General features: G+C 34.8%; 1 protein-coding gene across 1 annotated transcript; it reads left to right on the top strand.

Moving 5' to 3' along the window:
• Window positions 1-192: 192 nt before the first annotated feature.
• slc26a4 (solute carrier family 26 member 4) lies at window positions 193-23,475 on the top strand. The gene is made up of 40 exons (XM_077233779.1): window positions 193-365; window positions 434-573; window positions 663-773; window positions 1,206-1,408; window positions 1,635-1,799; window positions 2,104-2,256; window positions 2,389-2,471; window positions 2,776-2,923; window positions 3,566-3,679; window positions 4,253-4,330; window positions 4,444-4,539; window positions 4,797-4,903; window positions 5,356-5,425; window positions 5,510-5,602; window positions 5,736-5,831; window positions 5,965-6,201; window positions 6,492-6,546; window positions 6,655-6,800; window positions 7,999-8,082; window positions 8,167-8,188; window positions 14,085-14,253; window positions 14,664-14,803; window positions 15,425-15,535; window positions 16,750-16,910; window positions 16,994-17,158; window positions 17,906-18,058; window positions 18,347-18,429; window positions 18,913-19,060; window positions 19,160-19,273; window positions 19,925-20,002; window positions 20,114-20,209; window positions 20,423-20,529; window positions 20,957-21,026; window positions 21,810-21,902; window positions 21,981-22,076; window positions 22,243-22,470; window positions 22,604-22,658; window positions 22,819-22,952; window positions 23,065-23,139; window positions 23,279-23,475. Exons 1-40 carry the CDS (start codon window positions 229-231, stop codon window positions 23,327-23,329), a joined length of 4,665 nt encoding a protein of 1,554 aa, XP_077089894.1. The 5' UTR covers window positions 193-228; the 3' UTR covers window positions 23,330-23,475.
• The last annotated feature ends 206 nt before the right edge of the window (window positions 23,476-23,681 follow it).

Raw genomic sequence — 23,681 nt, 5'->3', positions numbered from 1 at the left:
GGAGAGACGAGATCCTCTATGTGTTTCCTTATCTGGATTACCCATCCTACAAAAAAAATAAAGTAAAATGAACAAGTGACGGTAGGTAGAAAATCTACAATAAACTAATTTATGCATAACCCTCAGGAAACAGCAAATCCAAATGAATCTGAAATCTAATAAATCTGCTTTTTTCTCTAACAGATAAGATACAACACACAAGAATTTACAGATAAACCATCAGGCAATATGATGGATGAGTGTTTTCATGAAAAAGATTACCTCGTGTCACGCTGTATCTACTCAAACCGCGTCTTTGACCAGGTCCATGAGAGACGAGACCAAGAGATCCAGAGTTTACGAGAACGGCTGAGCAGAACCTGCCGGTGAGTAAATGTGGAACTCACATCTAGTGTTTTCATCTGCATTGTGATATTAATTGAATTTTCCACAGATGCACCGATAAATGGGCTGTTCAGAAGATAAAGGGACTTCTGCCAATTCTAGATTGGCTTCCTAAATACCCAGTCAAGCAATGGTTACCCAGTGATGTTGTCTCTGGAGTCACCACAGGTCTAGTTTGCTGTTTACAAGGTAAGATAGACTGTGAACAAAACACCATATTAACTTAATACTGCAATGATGCTACTTTCAATATGTAATTGCTTTCTATTGTTAAACAGGTGTGGCTTATGCATTGCTGGCCTCTGTAGCACCAGTCTATGGACTCTACTCTGCGTTTTTTCCAATTCTCACATACTTTGTGCTGGGAACATCCAGACACATCTCTGTGGGTACGTCTATGTCTTTATTAATAAATATTCCAAGTGGTATCAAATATAATATACTACTATACTGCTTACTGAATACGACTTACCATTTAATGCAAAACAGTATGCAATACGGTATGTAGCGTTAAATGCTTAACACAGTAGCTACTACTACATTATGTGATCTTGATAAATTGCATGTTTTATCCTGTAAGAATGGCATCTCGTAATTTTACATTTCTTATCAAAAAAAAAATTCTTAATTGTTAAAACATATATATAATATTACTTTTGGTTAATTTATAATGGAAGTTCAAGTTTGGTACAGTATTCTGTACCAGTGTGCACTGATTACTGCACATGTAGTAAGCATATTTTATGCATATAGAATAAATGGTAAGAGTAGTATGCAACATTTTCTTGAAATTCTCTTATTTGCATCTATACGCCATTTAGGTCCATTCCCAGTCACATGTCTGATGGTGGGCTCTGTAGTTTTGACCTTAGCACCCGATGAGCACTTTCTGCGTTCAGTGAACATAACAGCTGTGAATGAGACAGTGACAGATGAAAGATTAATGGAGGTGGATGTAGAGGCCAGAGAGGCCGAGAGAATCATAGTGGCTTGTACTATGACAATGTTGGTTGGATTATTCCAGGTAAAGTCACAACTTTCAAAATTATGTTACAGCTAAAATAAACAATTTACATATTTCATTATTGTAATATTTCATTTGTATAATTGCATACCTCAAGCATATTGGAGGCGGGAAGGGTTTTTATCATAAAGCGATACCTGCACATTTGTAGAAATGTATCAGACAGCATTATCATTTAATATCAAGGTGGTGTGCTGCAACTCAAATTTGTTTTGCTTATTCTCAGGTGGCTATGGGGCTGATGCAGGTGGGCTTTCTAGTCAGGTATCTCTCAGACCCACTGGTGGGCGGCTTCACCACTGCTGCTGCCTTTCATGTCTTCATATCTCAGATTAAAACCCTCCTGTCTGTTCCTACCCACAACCATAATGGATTCTTCTCCTTTGCTTATGTGAGTCTCTTACAAATATCTTATTAATATCACAAACACACCTATCTCAGCTTAAAGAACTTGCATATATATATATATATATATATATATATATATAGTTTTTTCCAATATTTTTTTATTTTTGCTTTGCTATATTTTATTTCTGCAATTTACATAAAGTTTACGTAACAAAAATATATAATGATATTTTAATTAAATAATGATGATGATAATAATTATTATTATTATTAATTATAAATAAAAAAAATAATTAATATTATATTATTATTACACTGAATTATTTTAAAAAATTCTCCACATCTAGACTCTTATTGATGTAGGTAGGAACATCAACCAAACGAACATTGCAGACCTGATCGCTGGATTACTAACAATCTTCATTGTTATGGCTGTGAAAGAGATCAACACAAAATGTCAGCATAAAATCCCACTGCCGATTCCCATAGAAGTGATTGTGGTATGTACAGTTTTCCCACAATTGTCCTATACAATTCTTAAACTGCAAACTAAGCCCTTATTCTCGGACATTTGATGATTTTTGTTTTTTAAATAATGATTGCCATTACCTTTCACTCTTTCGATCTGATAGACAGTGATAGCTTCTGCAATCTCTCATGTGATGGACCTGAAGTCCCAGTACGGCGCCAGCATTGTCCACAGCCTCCCCAGGGGGTAAGAGCACTTCCTGTGGCACTTCCTGCTTCCTGATGAGGGCTGGGTGCACATTCAGTCACTTCATATTGACATACTATTATTATGGTCCCTGTAAAGATTTTCAACAGAAATGTTATCTCCAGAACAATGACACTGACAGACAGTTTTGAAAGCCTTGTCCAATAATAACATGAAATGGTTATTATTACATCCTACCTACATCACTCAGAGAAGACAGCATACATACAAAGGCTCACAGTACAAGTACAGTGTACAGAACCGTGTGTAACTACTGACTATGTGTCTGCTTGTTTCTCCACAGGTTTGCACCGGCACAGCCACCAAATATAGCACTTATCGGGAATATTTTGGGCTCTAGTTTTTCTACAGCAGTGGTTGGTTATGCAGTTGCAGTCTCAGTGGCAAAAGTCTATGCTGCAAAACATGATTACACAGTTGATGGCAACCAGGTATACAAAAATAGTGTGTGCATGTGTCTCTGACATTGCAAGTATGCTTTTTTCTGATGGATAGTGGGTCCACAATGCTAAAAGCATGAACCATACAGTCATACAAAGTAAAGTACATTATAACACTTAAATGGTTTGTGCCATTGTGCGTTTTCTGCTTCGAATGTGTCAAAACCAACTGAGAACTACTGCTTTCTTTAATGAAATGTGCCATTAACAAGTACTGGGGAAGTAAATTTGCAAGGGTGCTTGTGTGAGTGTGAAGTACAAAAAGGGTAAGCCCAACACTCTCCCACAGATGGAGAAATTACAGTAACGCGAGGGAGAGACAGAAAGAACGAGTTGGTCTTTTAAGGTCACTTTCACCTGCCAGAACAGAACAAATTTGAGTTTGCAACAGCGGCTGATATAATTTGTAAACCCGGCAGTGCAGCATATAATTTTATTTTTTGAGCACTGTAAACAAAACAAAACCTCAAAGATTCGAATTAGGTGTCAGTTTTAAATTTATTTGCATGCAGATTTGTCTTCGAATCTAGGATTTTTCTTTTTGTAGGGTAAAGCCTCCATTGCTGGTGTTTAATTCTAGCAAACTGATTATAAACCACTTGATCTGGCTTACTACACCTTTAATCTCATTAGGAGCTGATAGCTTTTGGCGTCAGCAACATTTTCGGAGGATGTTTATCCAGCTTTGTGGCCAGCACTGCACTGTCACGGACTGCAGTACAGGAAAGCACAGGGGGGAAGAGTCAGGTAAAATGCACATTCTCTTACTCCCACATTAACACGTGTGTGTGTGTGTGTGTGTGTGTGTGTGTGTGTGTGTGTGTGTGTGTGTGTGTGTGTGTGTGTGTGTGTGTACACAACTATCTTTGCGAGTACCAATTTGAGTTTTAGGCCATTGGTGTGAGGACAAAGAGAGTAAAGTGAGGACATTTTGGCCAGTTCTCACTTTCTGAGATCCCTTTAAAGGCCTATTTGAGGGTCAAGACTTGGTTTTAAGGATTAGGTTAAGGGTTCACGTTAGGCACTTAGTTGAGATGGGTAGGGTTAGGGTAAGGAGTTAGAGATTGCATTGTCTCAATGAATGTCCTCACAAAGATAGATGTACAAGAATGTGTGTATGTGTGTGTGTGTGTGTGTGTGTGTGTGTGTGTGTATGTGTGTGTGTGTGTGTGTGTGTGTGTGTGTGTGTGTGTGTGTGTGTGTGTGTGTGTGTGTGTGTGTGTGTGTGTGTGTGTGTGTGTGTGTGTGTGTGTGTGCGTGTGTGTGCGTGTAACATTACTACTATCCACATTTAACGGTTCTCTCTTCTCATTGTTGCAGGTTGCTGGTATCATCTCAGCTCTGATGGTGATGATCGTGATCTTGGCCCTTGGGCCCTTTCTTCAGCCTCTGCAGAAGGTGGGGTAGAGGAACCAAATGTTTTAATATAAAAAAAACAGTTCACAATGTCTTTAACTACAATGAATACAGCCAAAATACTTCACGCAACTCAATCCTTCTCTGTCCTGCAGTCAGTGCTAGCTGCCATTGTTATAGCCAACCTGAAGGGCATGTTAATGCAGATCTCTGAAGTGCCTGTACTCTGGAGACAGAACAGGACAGACTGTGTAAGTACCATCACAAGACTAATAAATGAACAGAATGAGTGCTACCAGCATAAGATAACATTAAAAAACATAAAAAAATAAGATATGCATGACTGTGTACAAGAGTTTCTCTAAGCTAATTGTGTTTTGAGGTCATTATAACATTTAGTTAACAAATGGAATCATGTGAATCATTTTGGTTTATTTGTATAAAATTAGATTATATACTAGCAGTCTGTGTCTGAAATGAGTGCATGTGAATCCTCATTCATCTGCAGCTCATCTGGATAGCTACTTGCCTGGCCTCCATCGTGCTGGGTTTAGATGTGGGCCTGCTGGCTGGTCTGGTGTTTGAGATGGGCACAGTGGTGGTCAGAACACAGTTGTAAGTAGCAAAGTTTTTAGGACATTTAAGTGTGCTTGACAGTAATGTACTTACTGAATGAATGAATGAAGTATTTTATAGCACTTTTTTTAGATTTAAAAAAGGATCAGAGGTCTCTCCTCAACCACAACCAGTGTACAAAAAAACGGTTACAATTGTTATTTGACAAAGCAAACTCAACCGTTTTTTATTATTTTTTTATTATTTTGTTTCTTTCAGGGTGTTTGGGTATATTTCTTTACAAATGTATAATAGGGCTGATTGATGTTTATGATATAACTCAAACTATGATTTTAAATATTGTCAACAATAAGGGCATCATATAAATACTTGTTTTGTAACATTTAACATAATTTCAAGAATTATTAGAGAATAATTACTGTGAAATAGAAATTAGACAGAATAAATTGCGAAACATAAGTCTTAATAAGACCTCTCTCGTTTTAATTCAGCCCTTCTTGTGCCAGCCTTGGAAATGTCCCAAACACTGATATCTACAAAAACATGAAAGACTACAAAAATGTAAGATGCTAATTTTTTTTATTACTTACTACAATTCATGCTTATCGTTATCTAAAATAACAAGGTATTTCACGAAATTTTCAGGTTGAAGAAATTCCTGGGATTAAGATTTTCAAGTGCAAATCACCCATTTATTTTGCAAATATTGATTACTTCAAAGAAAGGTTGAGAGATGAGGTAAGTTTACTTTTTGCTCAAATTCTAAATTCAGAAAATCTGAAATGAACTAATGTTTAAGACATGATTTGTGGTTTGAAAAAATGTGTGGTGTTCTTTAACGCTTAGCAAAGTTTTATGGTGATTCTTACAGGTGGGGTTTGATGCAGTGCGGGTGTTCAAGAAAAGAATCAAAGCTTTGAAACAGATTCACAAGCTCGTTAAAAAAGGAAAACTACAAGCTACAGAGGTACTTTGCGCGGTTCTCAACAAAGTATTTGCAACACTGTACGTTTCATACGTTTAAAACTTTTAGCAATTCATTGCAATTTAAAGCCTATTTTCACTGACCTGATTTCATGCATATCTGATGTCCTTCACAGAATGGTTTGGTACCAGTGACCTCACTGGGAGTAGAAAACAAAGCCTTTGAAAACGAGCAGGGTCCTGAGCTGGAGAAGGGGGCGTCTCAGCCAGATTCAGAGGTGAAGGTCCAGGTAGACTGGAGGTCTGAGCTGCCTGTCGGTGTGTCAGTGCCCAGGGTTCATATTCACAGCCTGGTTGTGGACTTCTCAGCAGTCTCGTTCCTGGACGTGGTAGCAGCAAAGTCCCTCAAACTGGTGCGCCATCTTTATTGCTCTTTGCTGTCATGGTTTTATTGCCATATTGCGTAGCCAAAATCTGATGGTGACCCTCACATCATTCCAAAGCTGTATGACTTTCTATCTTCTACAGAACACAAATGTCCATCCATACAATGAAAGTCAATGGGATCCAGTGTTGTTTTTAACCACATTGTATTGACAAAAGCATTTAAAACATTCTTATACATAAGAAAAGTTTGGAATACCATGTCGCTGTAAGTATTCATTTAAGAAGTAGCTAATTCGTCATTTTCCCATCTTCGCAGGTCGTAAAGGAATTCATACGAATTGGGGTTAGCGTCTATATCGCAGGCTGTGATGGTAAGGCCTGGTTCTATAACAACATGTTGATACAAGCTGTGCCAAACTCCAGCCTGATAATGGCAGGTTTGGAAACAGTGAATAACCTAAAGGATCCTCGTGTCACAGGTGAGCTTGTCAGGAGAATGGAGGCCCTGTCCTTCTTTGATGAGGAGGTTACCAGAGACCTTCTCTTCCTCTCGGTCCATGACGCCATTCTCTCCATCCAGCTGGAAACCCCCAGTGGAAATGAGCAGGATCCATTAGCTGGGAAGGTAGAATTAATAACATTAATTTGATTTTCAGCTTGAAAAGAGAGACTGAATAGACAGAATATTTTGTGTTCTCACTGCAAATTCTTTTTTGCAACATGGGGAATGCTGTAGTGTAGTGTAGTTCTTCGACATGACAGCAGTTCCATGTGTAAATTGCCTCCTAATAAAGCTGCTAATAGCTCTGGCCTAACTTGGCGATAACATACATTTGGGAGGTGGCTAGTAAAAAGGTTTATCCACCTTATTTTAAATGTAAGAGAGGGTGCGGGCATTTGTAACTTGAATGTGCATGGCTTCCGGTGTCGTCCGCTTCTAGTTATTTCAGTTGTACAAAACTTTTATGCTGCTTGATAATAACAGTAACGGTATTTGTTATCATGATATTAATTTATGATAGGGTTGCAGCGCTAATCATTTTCCATTTATTTCACCTCGTTATTCTCCTAGTTATTTATTAATAATGGCTAATGAAAATGGTAACAATACAGTAAGAATGTTTCGGCATGTGCTGTGGAAAAAAATCAAACCCCTCTATAAATACAATGGCAAGTTAAAGTGGTCGGTTGCAACATGATGCAACACAATGTTTTTGTTCAGAATGGAATACTATTGTACTGGATACTGGATTGTTGTTGTAAATTTGTACTTTTATTCAGGAAGTATGCAGTGAATTGATTAGCATTAAAGACATTACAATGTTATAAAAGATTTCTATTTCAAATAAATGTTGTTCTTTTGAACTTTCTATTCATCAAAAAAGTATCACAGTTTGCACAAAAATATCAAATAGCAATATCAAATCGTTTTCAACATTGATAACAAGAAATTCTAAGTAATAAATCATGTGACACTAAAGATTGGAGTAATGGCTGCTGAAAATTCAACGCTTCAATCACTTGAATAAATTACATTTTATATTTAAATAAAAAACTATTTTAAATTCTAAAAAGATTTCAAGATATTACAGTTTTTACTGTATTTTTATACATATTTATGTACACTATTTACACTTCTTTAAAAAATATATCTTACCAACCCCAAACTTTTGAACAGTAGTGCTCATTTTTACATATGTATCAGCTCATCTGAGTATTCTGTGCATATAGAAATTCGCAATACAGTACACAGTGTACATACTGTAAAAGTAATATGATTAGTATGTAGTATGGCATTCTGAAGAGACTGTTTATATGTTAAGATTTCACAGTTGCAAGATGACAAAGAGCCACTTCCATTTACTGAAGAAGAGGACCTGATTGAGACCTATGACAATCAACATTTGGTGAGCATCCCACATTTTTATATTATCAAATACAGTAACTCAAATCAGCAACCCACCAAACAAGTGTTTCTCTTGCATGTCTAGGCTATTCATGGACTTTCAAACTGAGAAAAACTCCCAGTATTCAGAGACACTGGGAAAGACAATCATTGTCTTCTTATTCATTTGCTGATAATGAGTCAGGAGACGTTTACCTTTGTCTTGAGAGGATTGAAAGTGGAGCTAAGAAGGAAGAAAGCTCGCAGTCTTGTTCATCATGTCCTTCCACATCTGAACTAGAAAAATAACAAAACAACTGAAGTTAAAAAACATTAAGTGCTTTCATTTTTACAGCCTTATTTTTGAGGCAAATGCCAATAACAATACAGGATGTTCATCCCGTGGAGGCCTGTTCATCAGTATGGACAGCAGAAGAAGGCTCTTTTTGACAAAACAAACATATTACTTATTAATAACTGTTCACTGAAATTCTTAAAGCAGAAGAACATTTAATATTTGTAAATAAATCACCTGGGAAATAACATTTTAGTTTCTGTGTGCTTTATTAGTCTGCTAACCCTGATTTGGTCTTGGGATGTCACAGTGGTCAGAAACTTAAAAAAGCTCTGTTACCTACTATTTTGGGGGGGGGTTTGTGACACATTATGAGTAATGTCAAACCGAGCGAGTCAAATATAATGTTTTCTTCCTGTGTTGATGTATTTCCTATTAAAACAAGAAGTTGGGGTGGAGTATAGAAAAATAACAAAACAACTGAAGCTAAAAAACATTAAGTGCTTTCATTTTTACACCCTTATTTTTGAGGCAAATGCCAATAACAATACAGGATGTTCATCCCATGGAGGCCTGTTCATCAGTATGGACAGCAGAAGAAGCCTCTTTTTGACAAAACAAACATATTTCTTGTTAATAACTGTTCACTGAAATTCTTAAAGCAGAAGAACATTTAATATTTGTAAATAAATCACCTGGGAAATAACATTTTAGTGTCTGTGGGCTTTATTAGTCTGCTAACCCTGATTTGGTCTTGGGATGTCACTGTGGTCAGAAACTTAAAAAAGCTCTGTTACCTACTATTTTGGGGGGGTTTGTGACACATTATGAGTAATGTCAATCCGAGCGAGTCAAATATAATGTTTTCTTTTTGTGTTGATGTATTTCCTATTAAAACAAGAAGTTGGGGTGGAGTATATAAAATTACTTTTTTTTTTAAAGAACCAAGTTTAAAGTTTAAATGCTAAAAAGTGAATTTTGTCAACATGTCTGTTTGCTCTGACCTCAAAGCAAACAGACCTGGGCTAAATGGCACACGTCCAATTTTGCTAAACAGTGTTAAACATGATGCATGAAAAAAATTGACCAGTCTAGACCATCTTCTCTATAAAATGTTGGGAATTTTCCACACACATACACAGAAGGGGATAGATAGACCTGCCTGTTTACCTAAGATGAAACTAATTACAAGCTCAACAAAAAAGCACTTGTTTAATTTCTGTTGACATTCCTGTGTTGCTCTATCTGGAGGTCTTCTGTGTACTTTAAACATTTAGTAACAGTAGCTGAGCGCATTAAACACACAAGGACATGGGTGCCTGAAACACACACATCCCTGACTTCTCACTGACTGACTGACTCTGGCTTTCTAAGGTACGTTCACACATCTCTATGATCTTTAGTTTTTGTATTAGAGTATAATTCAACTTAACATGAGAATGCACAGTAAAAGATTAACAGTAAGGGGTTAACAGAAGCTGACACATAATTTAGGCATAAATCACAGAATCAAAAGTTCGCCTCTACGTCACGAACACACCTTTCCTAATAAATGTATGACTATTTCATTGTTAATGCAAGATTTATGTTGTAATGTGTGTCGTGGGCTAACGTCAGGGAAAGTTAAAATAGATTGATTAATGACTGAGGTCAGGATTGCCACATTATCTACGAAGATCGCACAGTGATCTCTTTGATAATTATTATGGCTCAAGGTGTAAAGTCTATGCTGTAAAAATCTAGTGTACTGATAAATTATTTTTCCCTTCATGATGACACATAGAAAATGCAATGATAACAATACACAAAGGACAAAAAAAATGACATTTAAATTAGGACAAACATAAAATGTATATTCAATATAATTTATATTAAGTATAAAATGTTATTATATATATATATATATATATATATATATAGGATGTAAATGTTACTGTCTCATGTGTATTCTGTATGATTTAATAAAAAGAAATAATGCTTTTACTCAGGAGGGATGCATTAAAATGATTAAAAGTGACAGAAAATACATTTATAATGTATAATCAAGGCTGTTCTTCTGAACCTTCTATTCTTTAAAGAATCCATAAATATTAGTACAGCTGTTTGCAACATCGGTAATAATAAGACATGTTTTTTGAGCAGCAGATCATCATATAAGAATTTGACTTTGAAGACTGGAGTAATAATGTTGAAAATTAAGCTTTATTTATTAGGAATAAATACTATTTTGAAATACATTAAAATAGAAAATAGTTATTTTAAATTGCAATAATATTTCACAATATTACTGTATTATATATATATATATATATACATATACTGTATGTAGAGTGTGTGTGGTCAACATACATATCAATGTAGATCACCAAGTTGGAATATAACCAAAGATATCAAGCACATCCTTTCACTCATATAATTTTACTGATAAAAAGTGGTTGTACCTCAGCTCACATTGGAATATCATAAATGTAGTCTTCAGTGCAGCAGACGCATCTCAAACCTCTGATATAAAAGAGCTGCCAGTTCTGATGCAAGCTTCTGGACCTGAAGAAAACAGAGGCGAACTAATTTGATGACAAAAGCTGCAGGTTCAGATGTAAGAGAAGGGCTGGATCTTCTCATTCACAAATTTGATTAGGACATGATGACCAAATATTTACTTCTGGAGAAATAATAGCAAACAACAAAACATACACAATACATAACTAATCCATAAGAAATAGGGTTGAAAATGTATAACTTGACATTTTGTTGACTGTATTTTACAAACTGTATTCCCTAACTGTATTATGTCACTCAACAATATAATGTTAATATACCTTTAAAAGTTTGATTTTATTGTGTTTTGGTTCTGTTCTGTTCCTCTTCCCTGTTATTGTATGTTGAAATAGTTTCCTAGTGTGAACCAGTTGGTTATACTGATTTAGTTTACCTGTTGTTCATTTAGTTTTCTTGTTAACCCCTGCATGTTGAGGCCCTGTGTTTTAGTTTCTTCTTGTCAGTTATCTTTTGCGTTTTATGTGGTTAGCGTTCTATTGTTTTGCTCCTGAAATCTCCTGCGTGTTTGATTAAAAATGGTTTATTTTGAATTCTTCTTCATCTTCAATACAAACTTATTTGAGCAATTTAAACTGGTTTGTTAATATACTGATAATTATAAAGGTGGTACTTTTAATATAAAGTCTTTACTTGCTTCTCACAGGAACTTCAAGGAGGTTGTTAAGTTTTACTTATAAAAAATATGGAGCCACTAAAGGGAAATGGTAATGGGAAAAAATATATGAGATGGTAGGAAAAATTTCGTCAATGCATTTGCGTTTCCCTGAGAAACCTTGCTTTAAGTTTCTAGAGGGAACGCAAAACTTTTGCGAGAGAACACAAAAGCATTGATATTTTTTCCTCCCGTCTCATATTTTTTCCATCACTATGTACTCTTTATATAATTTTAACAATACCGTAAAAGCCTACATATTTCTTTAGAAAATCAAATGTTATATGAGAATGATAAGGTAATTTATACTTTTTTTTCCTTTTTCCCTTTTTTTTAAACAATATTATGAATTAAATCAAATTAAATGTATTGTGTTTTATATTTTATACAGGTGATTAACAGGTTTTTACTCATACATTTTTTTTAAATAAAAAATTACTACTATTTTTGAAGTGTACACTCACACACAAGACACCCGCATCCAAAGGTTCTGAATGCCGACCATTGAAGCAACAAAAATAGCATAGTGATAAATATATGAATGTGACATAATACGCAGTTAAAGATATGGAAGTAATTTGGATAGAATGAAAAGAATTTATAAAAGGAGGATGCAATGTTTTCCAGAGAATCACATGAGAATGAAACCACAAGCTAAATGACTCTCAGAATTACAATAAATGATGTGTCATTAAAAAAGAACTTTCCTGATTGATTTTGCATGAGTTCATTCCAGGTAACAGGTAGTTTGCCGTTCAAAGAACGAATCTTCAGACTGTACAAATTGTACTTTCATTCAGCATTGAATTCATTAGGGCGTCAGGATATGACATGTAAACAATAATAGAACGCCATTCTGTGAATGCAGCATATATACACAATAACTAGGTCAACAGGTGTTGTTGGCGTCATAGCTGATAATATACATTATCAATTAGTTTGCCATGACTGAAATGCTGTTTTGACCAATATATATATATATATATATTATATAAATAATAAATAATATAAATAAAAAGCTCTAATATCAATACATGATATACACTTTTTACTTTTAGATTATCATTTTTTAACACAATAGAAAAAGAACAAATGAATAGTTGGAACATTATATTTGCAGTATCAAAAGATTTTTCAATATGAGGTGAGGAGATGATAGGAAGAAATCGATAAGCGGATGGCTTTTGCCAAGTTTTTATCAGAAAGAACAATGGTCAGGGATAAGAGAAGATGTTGCTGGCAATGTGAAGAAGGTATCTTGATAACTGTTAATAATTACAGACATGATTGATAAGTATAGCAATTTATAAACGGACACGGTTTTAAAGATCTCAGATAGACCACCGCAACTTTTGAAGCAACACAGGGACAGCAAACTGGGAATATTAAATACTCCACTGAAATAAGAACAGGTAGGATTAAAACAATACACTATTGTTCCAACGTTTGGGGTCTGTAAGGATGTTTTTGAAAGAAGTCTCTTCTGCTCACCAAGGCTGCATTTATTTGATAAAAAATACAGTAAAAACAGTAATATTGTGAAATATTATTACACTTGAAAATAACTATTTTCTATTTTAATGTATTTTAAAATGTGATTTATTCCTAATAAATAAAGTTGAATTTTCAGCATGTCAGTGTCACATAATCCTTCAGAAATCATTCTAAAACGCTGGTTTGCTGCGCAAGAAACATTTCTGATTATTATCAATGTTGAAAACAGGTGTGTTTGTTTAATTTTTTTTTTTAAAACTTTGATACATTTTTGTCAGGATTCTTTGATGAAAAGAAAGTTCTTAAGAACAGCATTTATTTTAAATAATTTTTCTTACAATGCGAAAGTCTTTACTGTCACATTTGATCAATTTAATGATGCATCCTTGCTGAATACAAGTATTCATTTCTTAAAAAAAATTAAAAAAATTCTCTCGCTGACCCCAAGTTTAAACAGTGCATATAAATTTAAGTGTGGTAATACCATGGAAAAAAAATCATACATCGAAGGCAAACACTAACTATGATGTAAACAATAATATAATAAAGATAAAGGCAAAAAAAATATACTTTCAAACAAAGTTATTGATTTTTTTGAAGATATTGTTATAGCTGGTATTAAATGTTAAAAAAGATTCAATGTTATTTGGAGCTGCTGATCCCTACTGTAGATTATGACAATATAGAACTCCTGACAAAAAGCCTAATTATAATGAATATGTTCATGTACAAGGAGTCAAGCATCTTAAATTTTGTAAAATCCCTTAGAAACAGCTATCTTAGAGATATCAGGCTAAATGTGAATGTTACACACACATACCATTATACACTCATCAACAAACACATGAACTCACACTGTATAGTTGCATGATGTTTACTCGTAGTGCGTTTGTGTAAAAAGCTCCATCTTACACATCATTTCCATGATTGCCAATATAAATAGAAATGCGACAGATTCAGCTTGACGGTTACCAGAGCTGGAGCAGATATTCATGAATTGATTTTATTTGGTCACCACACACAGATCAGTGGGATTTTTGCCCCCAGCTCTACGGGCGCACAATGCTCCGACCCTCAACGCAGAAGTATGCGGTGAACAGACCACTATACTCAGAAGACGGCTTTGAAGATGAACATGCAAAAGTCTATCGGAAACACAAGAGATTGCTGGACCATTTTAAACAGTACTTCACGTAAGTACACTACTTAACTTTGAACATTTATTAAGCAGTGCACAGAAATTTATAAAACCGGTTTAGGTTTTTTTTTTCCTTTTCCTTTTTATTTTATTTAATACTTTATTAAAATATGTTATTATTATTATTAATAATAATAAAAAATAATGTTATTATTATTACTACTAATACATTTCCAGATGTTCATTAATGCATTAAGGATATGTTCAAAATATAGAAGATAGTGCCAGTCAGTCTTTTTTTAGTCAGTAATAGCATTTTATATGCTGTGAGAAAAATAAAAATATATAAAGAAATTTTGTTTTTAATAACTTAAATGACATCATTGTGTCATGTATTAAATATCATGTTATTGCGTGCAAAAAAAGACAAATAAGATCCTTAGTGTTTGCATATCGTTTTGCTAGTTGTACTTCAGAACGCGCAAAGAACGCTGCTGTTTCTCTGCTGCCTATCATTGGATGGATAAGGATCTACTCGATCAAAGAATGGCTGTTGAATGACATTGTGTCTGGCATCAGCACTGGACTGGTTGCTGTCCTACAAGGTAACATCTTATAAAGCTCTTATTACTCAACATGAGCGTTCATAACATAAGCTCTAAAAATAGATTCACGATATTAGATGAATTATGATATCAGGCCGTAAGAATGTAGTTTATCTTTATAAACCGTGGTCTGTGACTGATTTAGTGATTGCTTGTGACTGATGTGAGTGTCTACGCAGTTGTTTTATGGGATAACTCTGATATGACGTGATATGAAATGTGTCAAAATAAGTGAAAAGTGCATTTATCTGCGATCCGTGGGTGAAATGATAAACATCATTAGAAGATAACCCAGAAAAGAAGTACATATTGAGCAAAGGAAGCGTGTTTAAGATATGTATATAGAGCTAGTACATTCCTATTTTTGATTAATCTCAATTACTGTATGTTATTAAGAGCCTGACATGTCCTTTCTTACCATCTAACAAACATCTGAACTGCTTTTGCATATGTCATCCACACACTTCAAAAAATGAAATAACAGAGAAGTTGAACATAGTGACTGGGGTGTTGAAAAGAGGGATAATAGTTAATTGAGGGCATCCACAGATCAGATAAATATTATATAACTATGCTACCAGGGTTTGGTTAATAGCCTACTTATCAATATTTTCCCCTCAGGTCTAGCCTTTAGTTTGCTGGCATCCATCTCTACCTGGTATGGACTGTATGCTGCTTTTTTCCCAGTCATCCTCTATTTTTTCCTGGGCACCTCAAGACACATTTCAGTGGGTAAGTACTATTGTGAGCAGGTTGTGCGAATGAGACCAACAACATTGTGTCACTGACAGTGGCCGGTTGAATAAACTGCTTAGACTAGTCTTAAAAGTTAGTCATCTAATTTTTTTTTTTTTAAAGTTACATAAAAAGATAGATGGATCTAATTTGAATTGAACATTTTGCCTAACTGCTAGTTCGTCAAACTAGTTCTTAACACGCACTTAACATTTATACACCGGTTTCACAGACAAGGTTTAAAACTAGTCCCGGACTAAAACGCATATTTGTGGTGTTTTAACTGAAAGCAACTTGTACTGACTTATCTTAAATGTCAATGCCATTGTTTTGTCTCAAGATGCACAGCAAATATGTTTTTTCTAAGGCATGTTTATAAAAGCAACTTAGATGTTCTAAATGAACCAAGGCATTATCCTGGATTAATCTAACCCGTGTCTTTGAAACCAAGCCTAAGTCTTAACATAGTGGCTAAGTCTATGCAATGGGCCCAATATCTGTCTAGTTCTTGCAAAACCCTTTTGAAATATAATGCTATAACAACATTAATTTTTATTGAGTAGTTTGTACCCTTTAATTTAGATTTGGCACAATTGTGCTCAACCAAAGTATCTCTAAGGGAAGTCAGTTCACGCGGTGTCCATCCCCAGCCAGCTATTTTCTGCTAAGTGCAGCTTAAAAGGAGAAATAATATGGTAACGCTTCCTTTTACAGTACGTTAACTTAAGTGTAGTCACAGTGTACTTACCTAAGAAAGTACTGGGTAATAATCCTTATTTTTACAATGCGTTAACTTACGTGTACTTACCAAAGAAAGTACTGGGTAATATAAGGTAAGTACATGGGTTAAGGGTAGGTTCAGGGTTAGTACCTAGTTATTACCCTGTTATTGTAATTACTATAATAAGTACATAGTATGTACTTTGGGAACAGGACTGTAAAAGGAAGGGTTACCAATAATATTTGTAACAACTATGCTTCAATAACATATTCAAATCACCCAAAAAACAACAAAAACTACAACAATTGTATCGTAAATTTTGCTTCACAGGTTCAAACCACAAAAAATACAACAACAATAATAATACTGTGTAATAAACATTATAAAAATATAGATGGACTTAAATCAGACAGATCCATTTCTGCCTGTCTATGATGACATTGGATATACTGTAAATATACTCACCATTATGTGTTGTTCTTCACACCAGGATCTTTCCCTGTATTGAGTCTCATGGTGGGCACGGTAGTGACTAGATTGGTGCCCGATGAGGGTCCGCCTGCCAACATCACTGCCTTTGAGGGCCTGACGAAAGATGAACAGAGGATCTTAGTGTCCGCCTCCCTCACTTTCCTAGTTGGTTTATTCCAGGTACATCCTCCATCCTCTCATTTCTAAACTTAAAAGCAAATTTCAATCACATCGATGCTTATATTCATTCTCTTTATTTCCAGCTTGGTATGGGTCTTCTGCAGGTGGGCTTCATTGTCATGTACCTGTCAGATACTCTGATATCAGGATTCACCACGGCAGCTGCTGTTCACATCCTGATTTCTCAGCTCAAGTTTGTACTAGGACTGACTGTGCCGGGTTTCAGCGGACCACTTGCAATTATATATGTAGGTCATAAGACACTTTTCCTGCTCCTTACAGTCACAACCATTTTGCTCAACTTGCATAACAAAAGCTTTATCTCTACACTTTTAAAATCCAACAAACAATACAAAAATAATACTAGTTAAAAACAATATTGAATTAAAACCCATACATTCATTTAAAATCATATTTATTTATATTAAAAGAATGAACACACACGCACACACACACACAAATATATATGTAACACTGCAGAAAATGTTCTTCCTAATTATTTTTGTCTTGTTTTCCAGTAAAAATATCAAACAATTCTTAAATCAAAATACATTTACTTGAGAAACAAAATTACATAGATATCGTCTTATTTTCTGAAAAATGAAAATTAAGTGAGTTTATGCTAAAAAAAAATAAAAATATCTGCTTATGGAGTCAGAAAAATAAACTTGTATTGAGTTGATTTTTCTGAACTTTTTCTGATTTTTCTGTTGTTTTAAGAAAAAACACTTCAGTTTGACACTTTTTCAGAAAACAAGACTTAATATCTTAAGTGATTTTGCTTCTCAAGTAAATGTATCTTGATTTTTAGAATGTTTAGATATTTGTACTCCAAATCAAAAACAAAAATACTAGGGAAGAACAAACATGTTAGCAGTGTATTGAATATATTACACATACACAGACATATACATATATACTATAACTAACATATTGTAGACAATAGAGAAAAATGACTCCTGTAAAACAATCTGTGTCCTTTGTTTTATCTGCAGACTCTTAAAAGTGTATTTACCCAGATCACCTCCACAAATATTCATGACCTGGTCACTTCAATTGTGGTGATGGTGATGGTGTTGGGCGTGAAGGAGATCAACGACAGATTTAAGTCCAAGTTACCAGTGCCCATTCCCATAGAAGTGATAATGGTGAGTTGATGGAACCTATTTCTGTACTGTATCCGTCACCCTTATCTATTCTGTAGCCTTGACAGTGGCATTACTAATGTTATTCCTTTAAATGACATCATAAAGATTATCAACCAGTGTATTTTCATATCTAACAAACTATCATGCCAAAATCTGTATAAGTTAATATTTGCTCAAGTGCATATAATTCACTTACTTAAGTACAAAAGTCCCATAAATCTAATATTTTGTGTTCAAAGCAAATATTAAATGTCATTCAAAAATCGTTTAAAGCACTTTTCCCAACAGACCGTCATAGCTTGTGGCGTCTCCTATGCGTTCAACTTCAGGGATAATCACGGAGTGGATGTGGTGGGGAAAATTCCAAACACGTAAGCATCACAATCTACATAATATTTTAAAACAGTACTAATAAAGCCATGATTTAAAGACACAATGACATTTCTTTTTCTGTGGGCGGGACATACTTAAGGGCCCCTTGAAAAAATTAATTAATAATAATAATAAATAGAGGGACAGGGCATTCTCATTCTAGACAACATTTGATTGGACAAAAAATTGTAGTGCAGAATGAGTCACCAATATTTTTGGTCCATTTTCCAGGAAGCGAAAGGCTATACGTTTTAAATGCATATAGGTGCAAAAAGATCATCTTGTCAAATTTAGATATCCGCAGTTTTCATTCATGGGCTAAAATTCCAAATGTTGCATTTTAAAAGTTAAATTTTTTAAATGTAAGGTTCTTTATGCATAATTATTATAAAGCAACAAAAACTAATGTTTATGCTTCAAAACACAAAGCAAACAGAGCAGTGGAAAATCATTTTCATTTCATTTCATTTTCATCTGTCCAGGTTTGAGTCCCCAATGGCTCCGGACATGCAGATTTTCCAGATGACAGCAGTGGAGGCTTTCCCAATAGCTATTGTGGGATTTGCCGTGGCTTTTGCAGTGGCTAAAGTCTATTCTGTAAAGCATGACTACGTTATAGATGGAAATCAAGTAAGCCCTGAATAATATCACACATTAAAATGTAGCTAAAATGTGAGAAGACAAACAGTCAGTGGAAGAACGTCTATAATAACACATATAATCACGCAGGAACTCATTGCATTTGGGGCAAGCAACATCTTTGGAGGTTCGTTCAAGTCTCTGGTAGCCAGTACAGCTCTCTCCAGAAGTGCAGTTCAGGAAAGCACCGGAGGAAAAACACAGGTAAACAGCTCCAAGGATCAGATGTTCAACCCCTGTAAAACTGTTTGCAAGATTTTCTCACTGGCTGGAACATAAGGCAATTTTTCATCTGTGGCATTTCAATTAGGGAATTTGTTTTCCAGCCACAGAGAAATACTGGCCTCCAGTGCTCAGAAAGAGTTAAGACATGTGGTAAATAATTGAATAAACAAAACCATGCCATAAATATAATAACCTATTCCTAACACACACACACACTAATGTTTGGGGTCGATAAGATTTGTTAATGAGATGCTCGCCAAGGCTGCATTTATTTAATCAAAAATACAGTAAAAACAGTAAAAATTGTTAAATATTATTATAATTTAAAATAACTGTTTTCTGTTTTAATATATTTGCGTGTTGGCAAAGCTGAATTTTCAGCATCATTACTCAAGTATTCAGTGTCACATGATCCTTTAGAAATCATTCTTATATTTGGATTTGCTGCTCAAGAAACATTCATTATTATTATTATTATCAATGTTAAAAACCGTTATGCTGCATAGTATTTTTAATTAATGAATATAAAGTTGAAAAGAATAGCACTTATTTGAATATTAAATCTTTTGTAACATTATAAATGTCTATAAATCTCATCTTTAGCTATTTTTTTTTATTTGTACTTTTCAGATAGCTGGTTTCCTCTCTGCCATTATCGTGTTGGTGGTAATCTTGGGAATAGGGTTTTTGCTGGAACCTCTACCAAAGGTAGGAATCAAATACAAATCATTTCAATCCTTTAAACGTGCACATATTGACTTTGATAACAGAAAGCTTTGAGCTTAATGTTTAAAGTAGTTGTTTGGTGTGTGACTGCAGTCGGTGTTGGGCGCAGTGGTGATCGTGAACCTGAAAGGGATGTTGATGCAGGTGGTTACAGTTCCTTACCTGTGGAAGAAAGACCGCCCTGACTGTGTAAGAGCCTTTGACCTCTCCCTCTAAATGCAAAGAAGGGATTTCAGAAAAAAAATAGACAAACAGATTTCAAATGTAAGATTCTTAATAAGAATCCATTTTTTGAACTTGTAGTATTTTATTTTAGATAACATCCCAAATAAATCACCTTAGAAGTGAACTGTCAAGTGGTATATCTCTGATTTCTGTAGGCGGTCTGTTGTTGTCCTCCAGATTGTTTGGGTAGGGACCTGTTTGGCAGCTATATTCCTAGGGCTGGACATAGGAATTGCCATTGGTCTTGGACTGGAGCTTCTCACTGTGGTCTTTAGGGCTCAGTTGTAAGTGTTGACAGATCCACTCATCTGGATAAAATAAAATAATTTGAATATGGTATATTTATTGCTTCTTCAAAAGATATATTGGCCTGGTTTCACAGACAAGGCTTAGATTTTGCCAGGATTAGGCCTTAGTTGCATTAGATTTAAATTGCTTTTATAAATGTGACTTAGAAAAAACACTGGTGTGCATCTTGAGATAAAACAATGGCATTGACATATTTTAAGATATGCCAGTGAAAGTTGCTTTCAGTTAAAACGTGCATTTTAGTCTGCATCGACTAAGCTTAAGCCTTGTCCGTGAAACCGGGAGATTTAGACAGAGAAATGCGGTTAAGTTTTTTTTCTAAATCACTATCATATATCTATTCTCACTTATAATCTATTCAGTTATCCCTTTGATAATCTATTTATCTGTTCTGACCTTCAGTCCACGCTGCAGTATCCTGGCTAATATCTCGGGAACAGATATCTACAGAGATCGCAAGGACTATGTCAATGTAGGTCCGCCAACAGATGCATCCTCTTTGTACATATTCTGTAACACAAGCAATATGCATTGTTTCTATTTTTGGTCCCACTTTACATGAAGTCTCTTTTAGTACGATGTACTTACATTTAAATTAATCATTTATGTTTTTACATTGTACACTGTAAAATGTGATCAGTTGACTTAACTTAAAATGAACTGCCTTAAAATTATTAAGTAAATAAGTTTCATGCATAATTGAAAAAAATAAGTTATAAGGAATTGTCAAGTTCACATACACTTAATTTTTTTAATTACGCACGGCACAAGGTTATTTACTTCATTGTAAGACAACGGGTTTCCCCACCTTTTTTAAGTCAGCTGATCACTTTTTTATTGTGATTACATGTAATTACAGCTGTCATTAATTTCTGTAATTACATCTATAATTACACTGTTGACCCTTCTCTTACCCCCTTAACCCCTTAAACCTACCCATACCTCCATACCCCGTCCATAACCTTACCCATATCCCACCTCAATAGCAGCAAAAGTCTTTTTGCAATAGAACATGAACACAATGACATTGTACCTAACACATTTTTTTTTAAATGTCAGCATACCAGTAAATGATGCCTAATATAAAATGTGACTTGGCATGTTCTAAAATATAAAATGTGACTTATCGATTACTTGGTGTGTCTATGCACGATGGGCAAAGATATGGACAAATTGAAGAGCATTTGAAAAGAAGCAAATAAATGAAAGAAACAAGTTTGCCTTATCAATATCTTTCTTTCTGAATTTCCTACAGATCTATGAGCCAGAGGGAGTAAAGATTTTCAGAATCCCATCTCCAATTTTCTTCGCAAACATCGATTTCTTCAGAGACAAACTGAAGGACGCTGTGAGTGTAGTAGTTTCAGTGTGATAACCCAGACCTCAGATGACATTATCACAACCTAACCTGTTTACTTTAATGCAGGTGGGCTTTAATCCTCTGAGAATCCTGAGGAAGAGAAACAAGGCCCTAAAGAAGATTAAGAAACTGATAAAGAAAGGGGAGCTGACCTTAACATCTGTACGTCGTCAAGTTTTAAAACATGAAAGCAATGATCTCAAGGACTTCTTAATAAATGTTATTATGCAATGTAGCTGTATTACGCAAACTCAATTGAAACTCAATGAACCAATCTTATCATTTAGATATCTATCTAAAGTTATACTTCAATATCTTCCGGCTATAGAACGGACTACAGGCCACATGTTCAATGCCCATTGAAGAGTCAGAGGATGAAAGCAACATGGAGGATCTAGACAAGCCCACCGACTATTCGGATCTTCCATTCCAAGTGAACTGGAACGCAGAACTGCCTGCCAATATCCAAGTCCCTCCTGTGAACATCCACAGTTTGGTCCTGGACTTCTCTGCGGTTTCATTCCTGGATATATCTGCAATCAAGGGTCTCCAAGCGGTAAGGCAGTTGGGTTTATTCTGAAATCAAAGTGTACATTTAATAATTTTTGCTAATCTCTTAGTATTTCTCTGTGCAATGCATTCAATTCTAATCTGAAAAAGATCTAATAAACCACAAACACTGTTTGCAGGCCTTAAAGGAATTTATACGAATTGATGTTGATGTTTACATAGTAGGCTGTGACCGTAAGTACTTTATTTCCTTCTAGACTTCAGGTTAAAGGGTTTGTAGTGTATTTTACAATGTAACCCCTTATCTGCAATGCCACAGCTATTATAATGAAGCATAATGGTCTGTAATAATAAAACTGTGCAGTAACTCAAACCTTTGACTTGTCGTTTCCAGCGTATATCATAGAGAAGCTGAAGGACTGTAAATTTTTTGATGATGAAATAAAGACGTCTATCTTCTTTTTGACCATCCATGATGCAATGCTCTACATTAATGAGTCCCATCCAACGATGACTGTGAGCGAGAAGGTGAAGGAAAACGTACAAGCTTCATTTGTTCATTCAAATATTAATTCATGTTAATATTAAACGTTACAGTTAATATTTGATCAAAAGTTCTAATTTGAACTCATGCAAACAGGTCTCAGGAAGTTTCCAATACCAACACATTAATGGCAGCAACATCTCCAATGGGTTGACAATCCAAGAAATGCCAGTATGTGACCCAACAGACACCTTGGATTGAACCTGTTAAAATGAAGCATTAAATAAATTATTTAAAGGAATATTTCATCCATTGTTTATTACTTTTTTTTGAAGAGATGTTTGAAGTTAAACTGCTCTTTTTTCTGCAGGACATGAAAATGGAAGTCGAAACAGACACCAAACCAGAGACAAGGTTCTGAAGTGAATCAACCTCCGCTATGTAGAACTTTAAAATCAATGTATATAAGAATTCATTTGGTTTAGCATGTAGCGGTTTTGTATTCTGTGCTGCATGCAGAATGAATTAGCTCTAGATTATGCCAATGTGTCATTTCAACTAAATTATTGGATTTGTGGTGAACATGTTGTACAAACACTCTTATCAGTTCACTATCAGTGCCTTTTGTACTTTTTTCTTTTTGAATAGTATGTATTTTTTGTGCACTATTTTTATTCTAAAATAAAAAAACAAATGTTTTCCAAAATATACAATGTCCTTCCTGATAACAAACCATAACAAATAAAAAGCACACATTTGAGACAAACCTTTAC

The sequence above is a fragment of the Siphateles boraxobius genome, unplaced genomic scaffold (assembly GCF_051911475.1).
Source record: "Siphateles boraxobius isolate OS27281-9 unplaced genomic scaffold, OSU_SipBor_1 19, whole genome shotgun sequence".
NCBI classification, from domain to species: domain Eukaryota; kingdom Metazoa; phylum Chordata; class Actinopteri; order Cypriniformes; family Leuciscidae; genus Siphateles; species Siphateles boraxobius.
This window is presented reverse-complemented; position numbering and strand designations above follow the sequence as displayed.

Coding starts and splice junctions, on each gene's coding strand:
- slc26a4 (XM_077233779.1), top strand. CDS start 229: ATGATGGATGAGTGTTTTCATGAAAAAGATTACCTCGTGTCACGCTGT. Junction 574..662: donor TCTAGTTTGCTGTTTACAAG/GTAAGATAGACT, acceptor ATTGTTAAACAG/GTGTGGCTTATGCATTGCTG. Junction 1,409..1,634: donor TGTTGGTTGGATTATTCCAG/GTAAAGTCACAA, acceptor GCTTATTCTCAG/GTGGCTATGGGGCTGATGCA.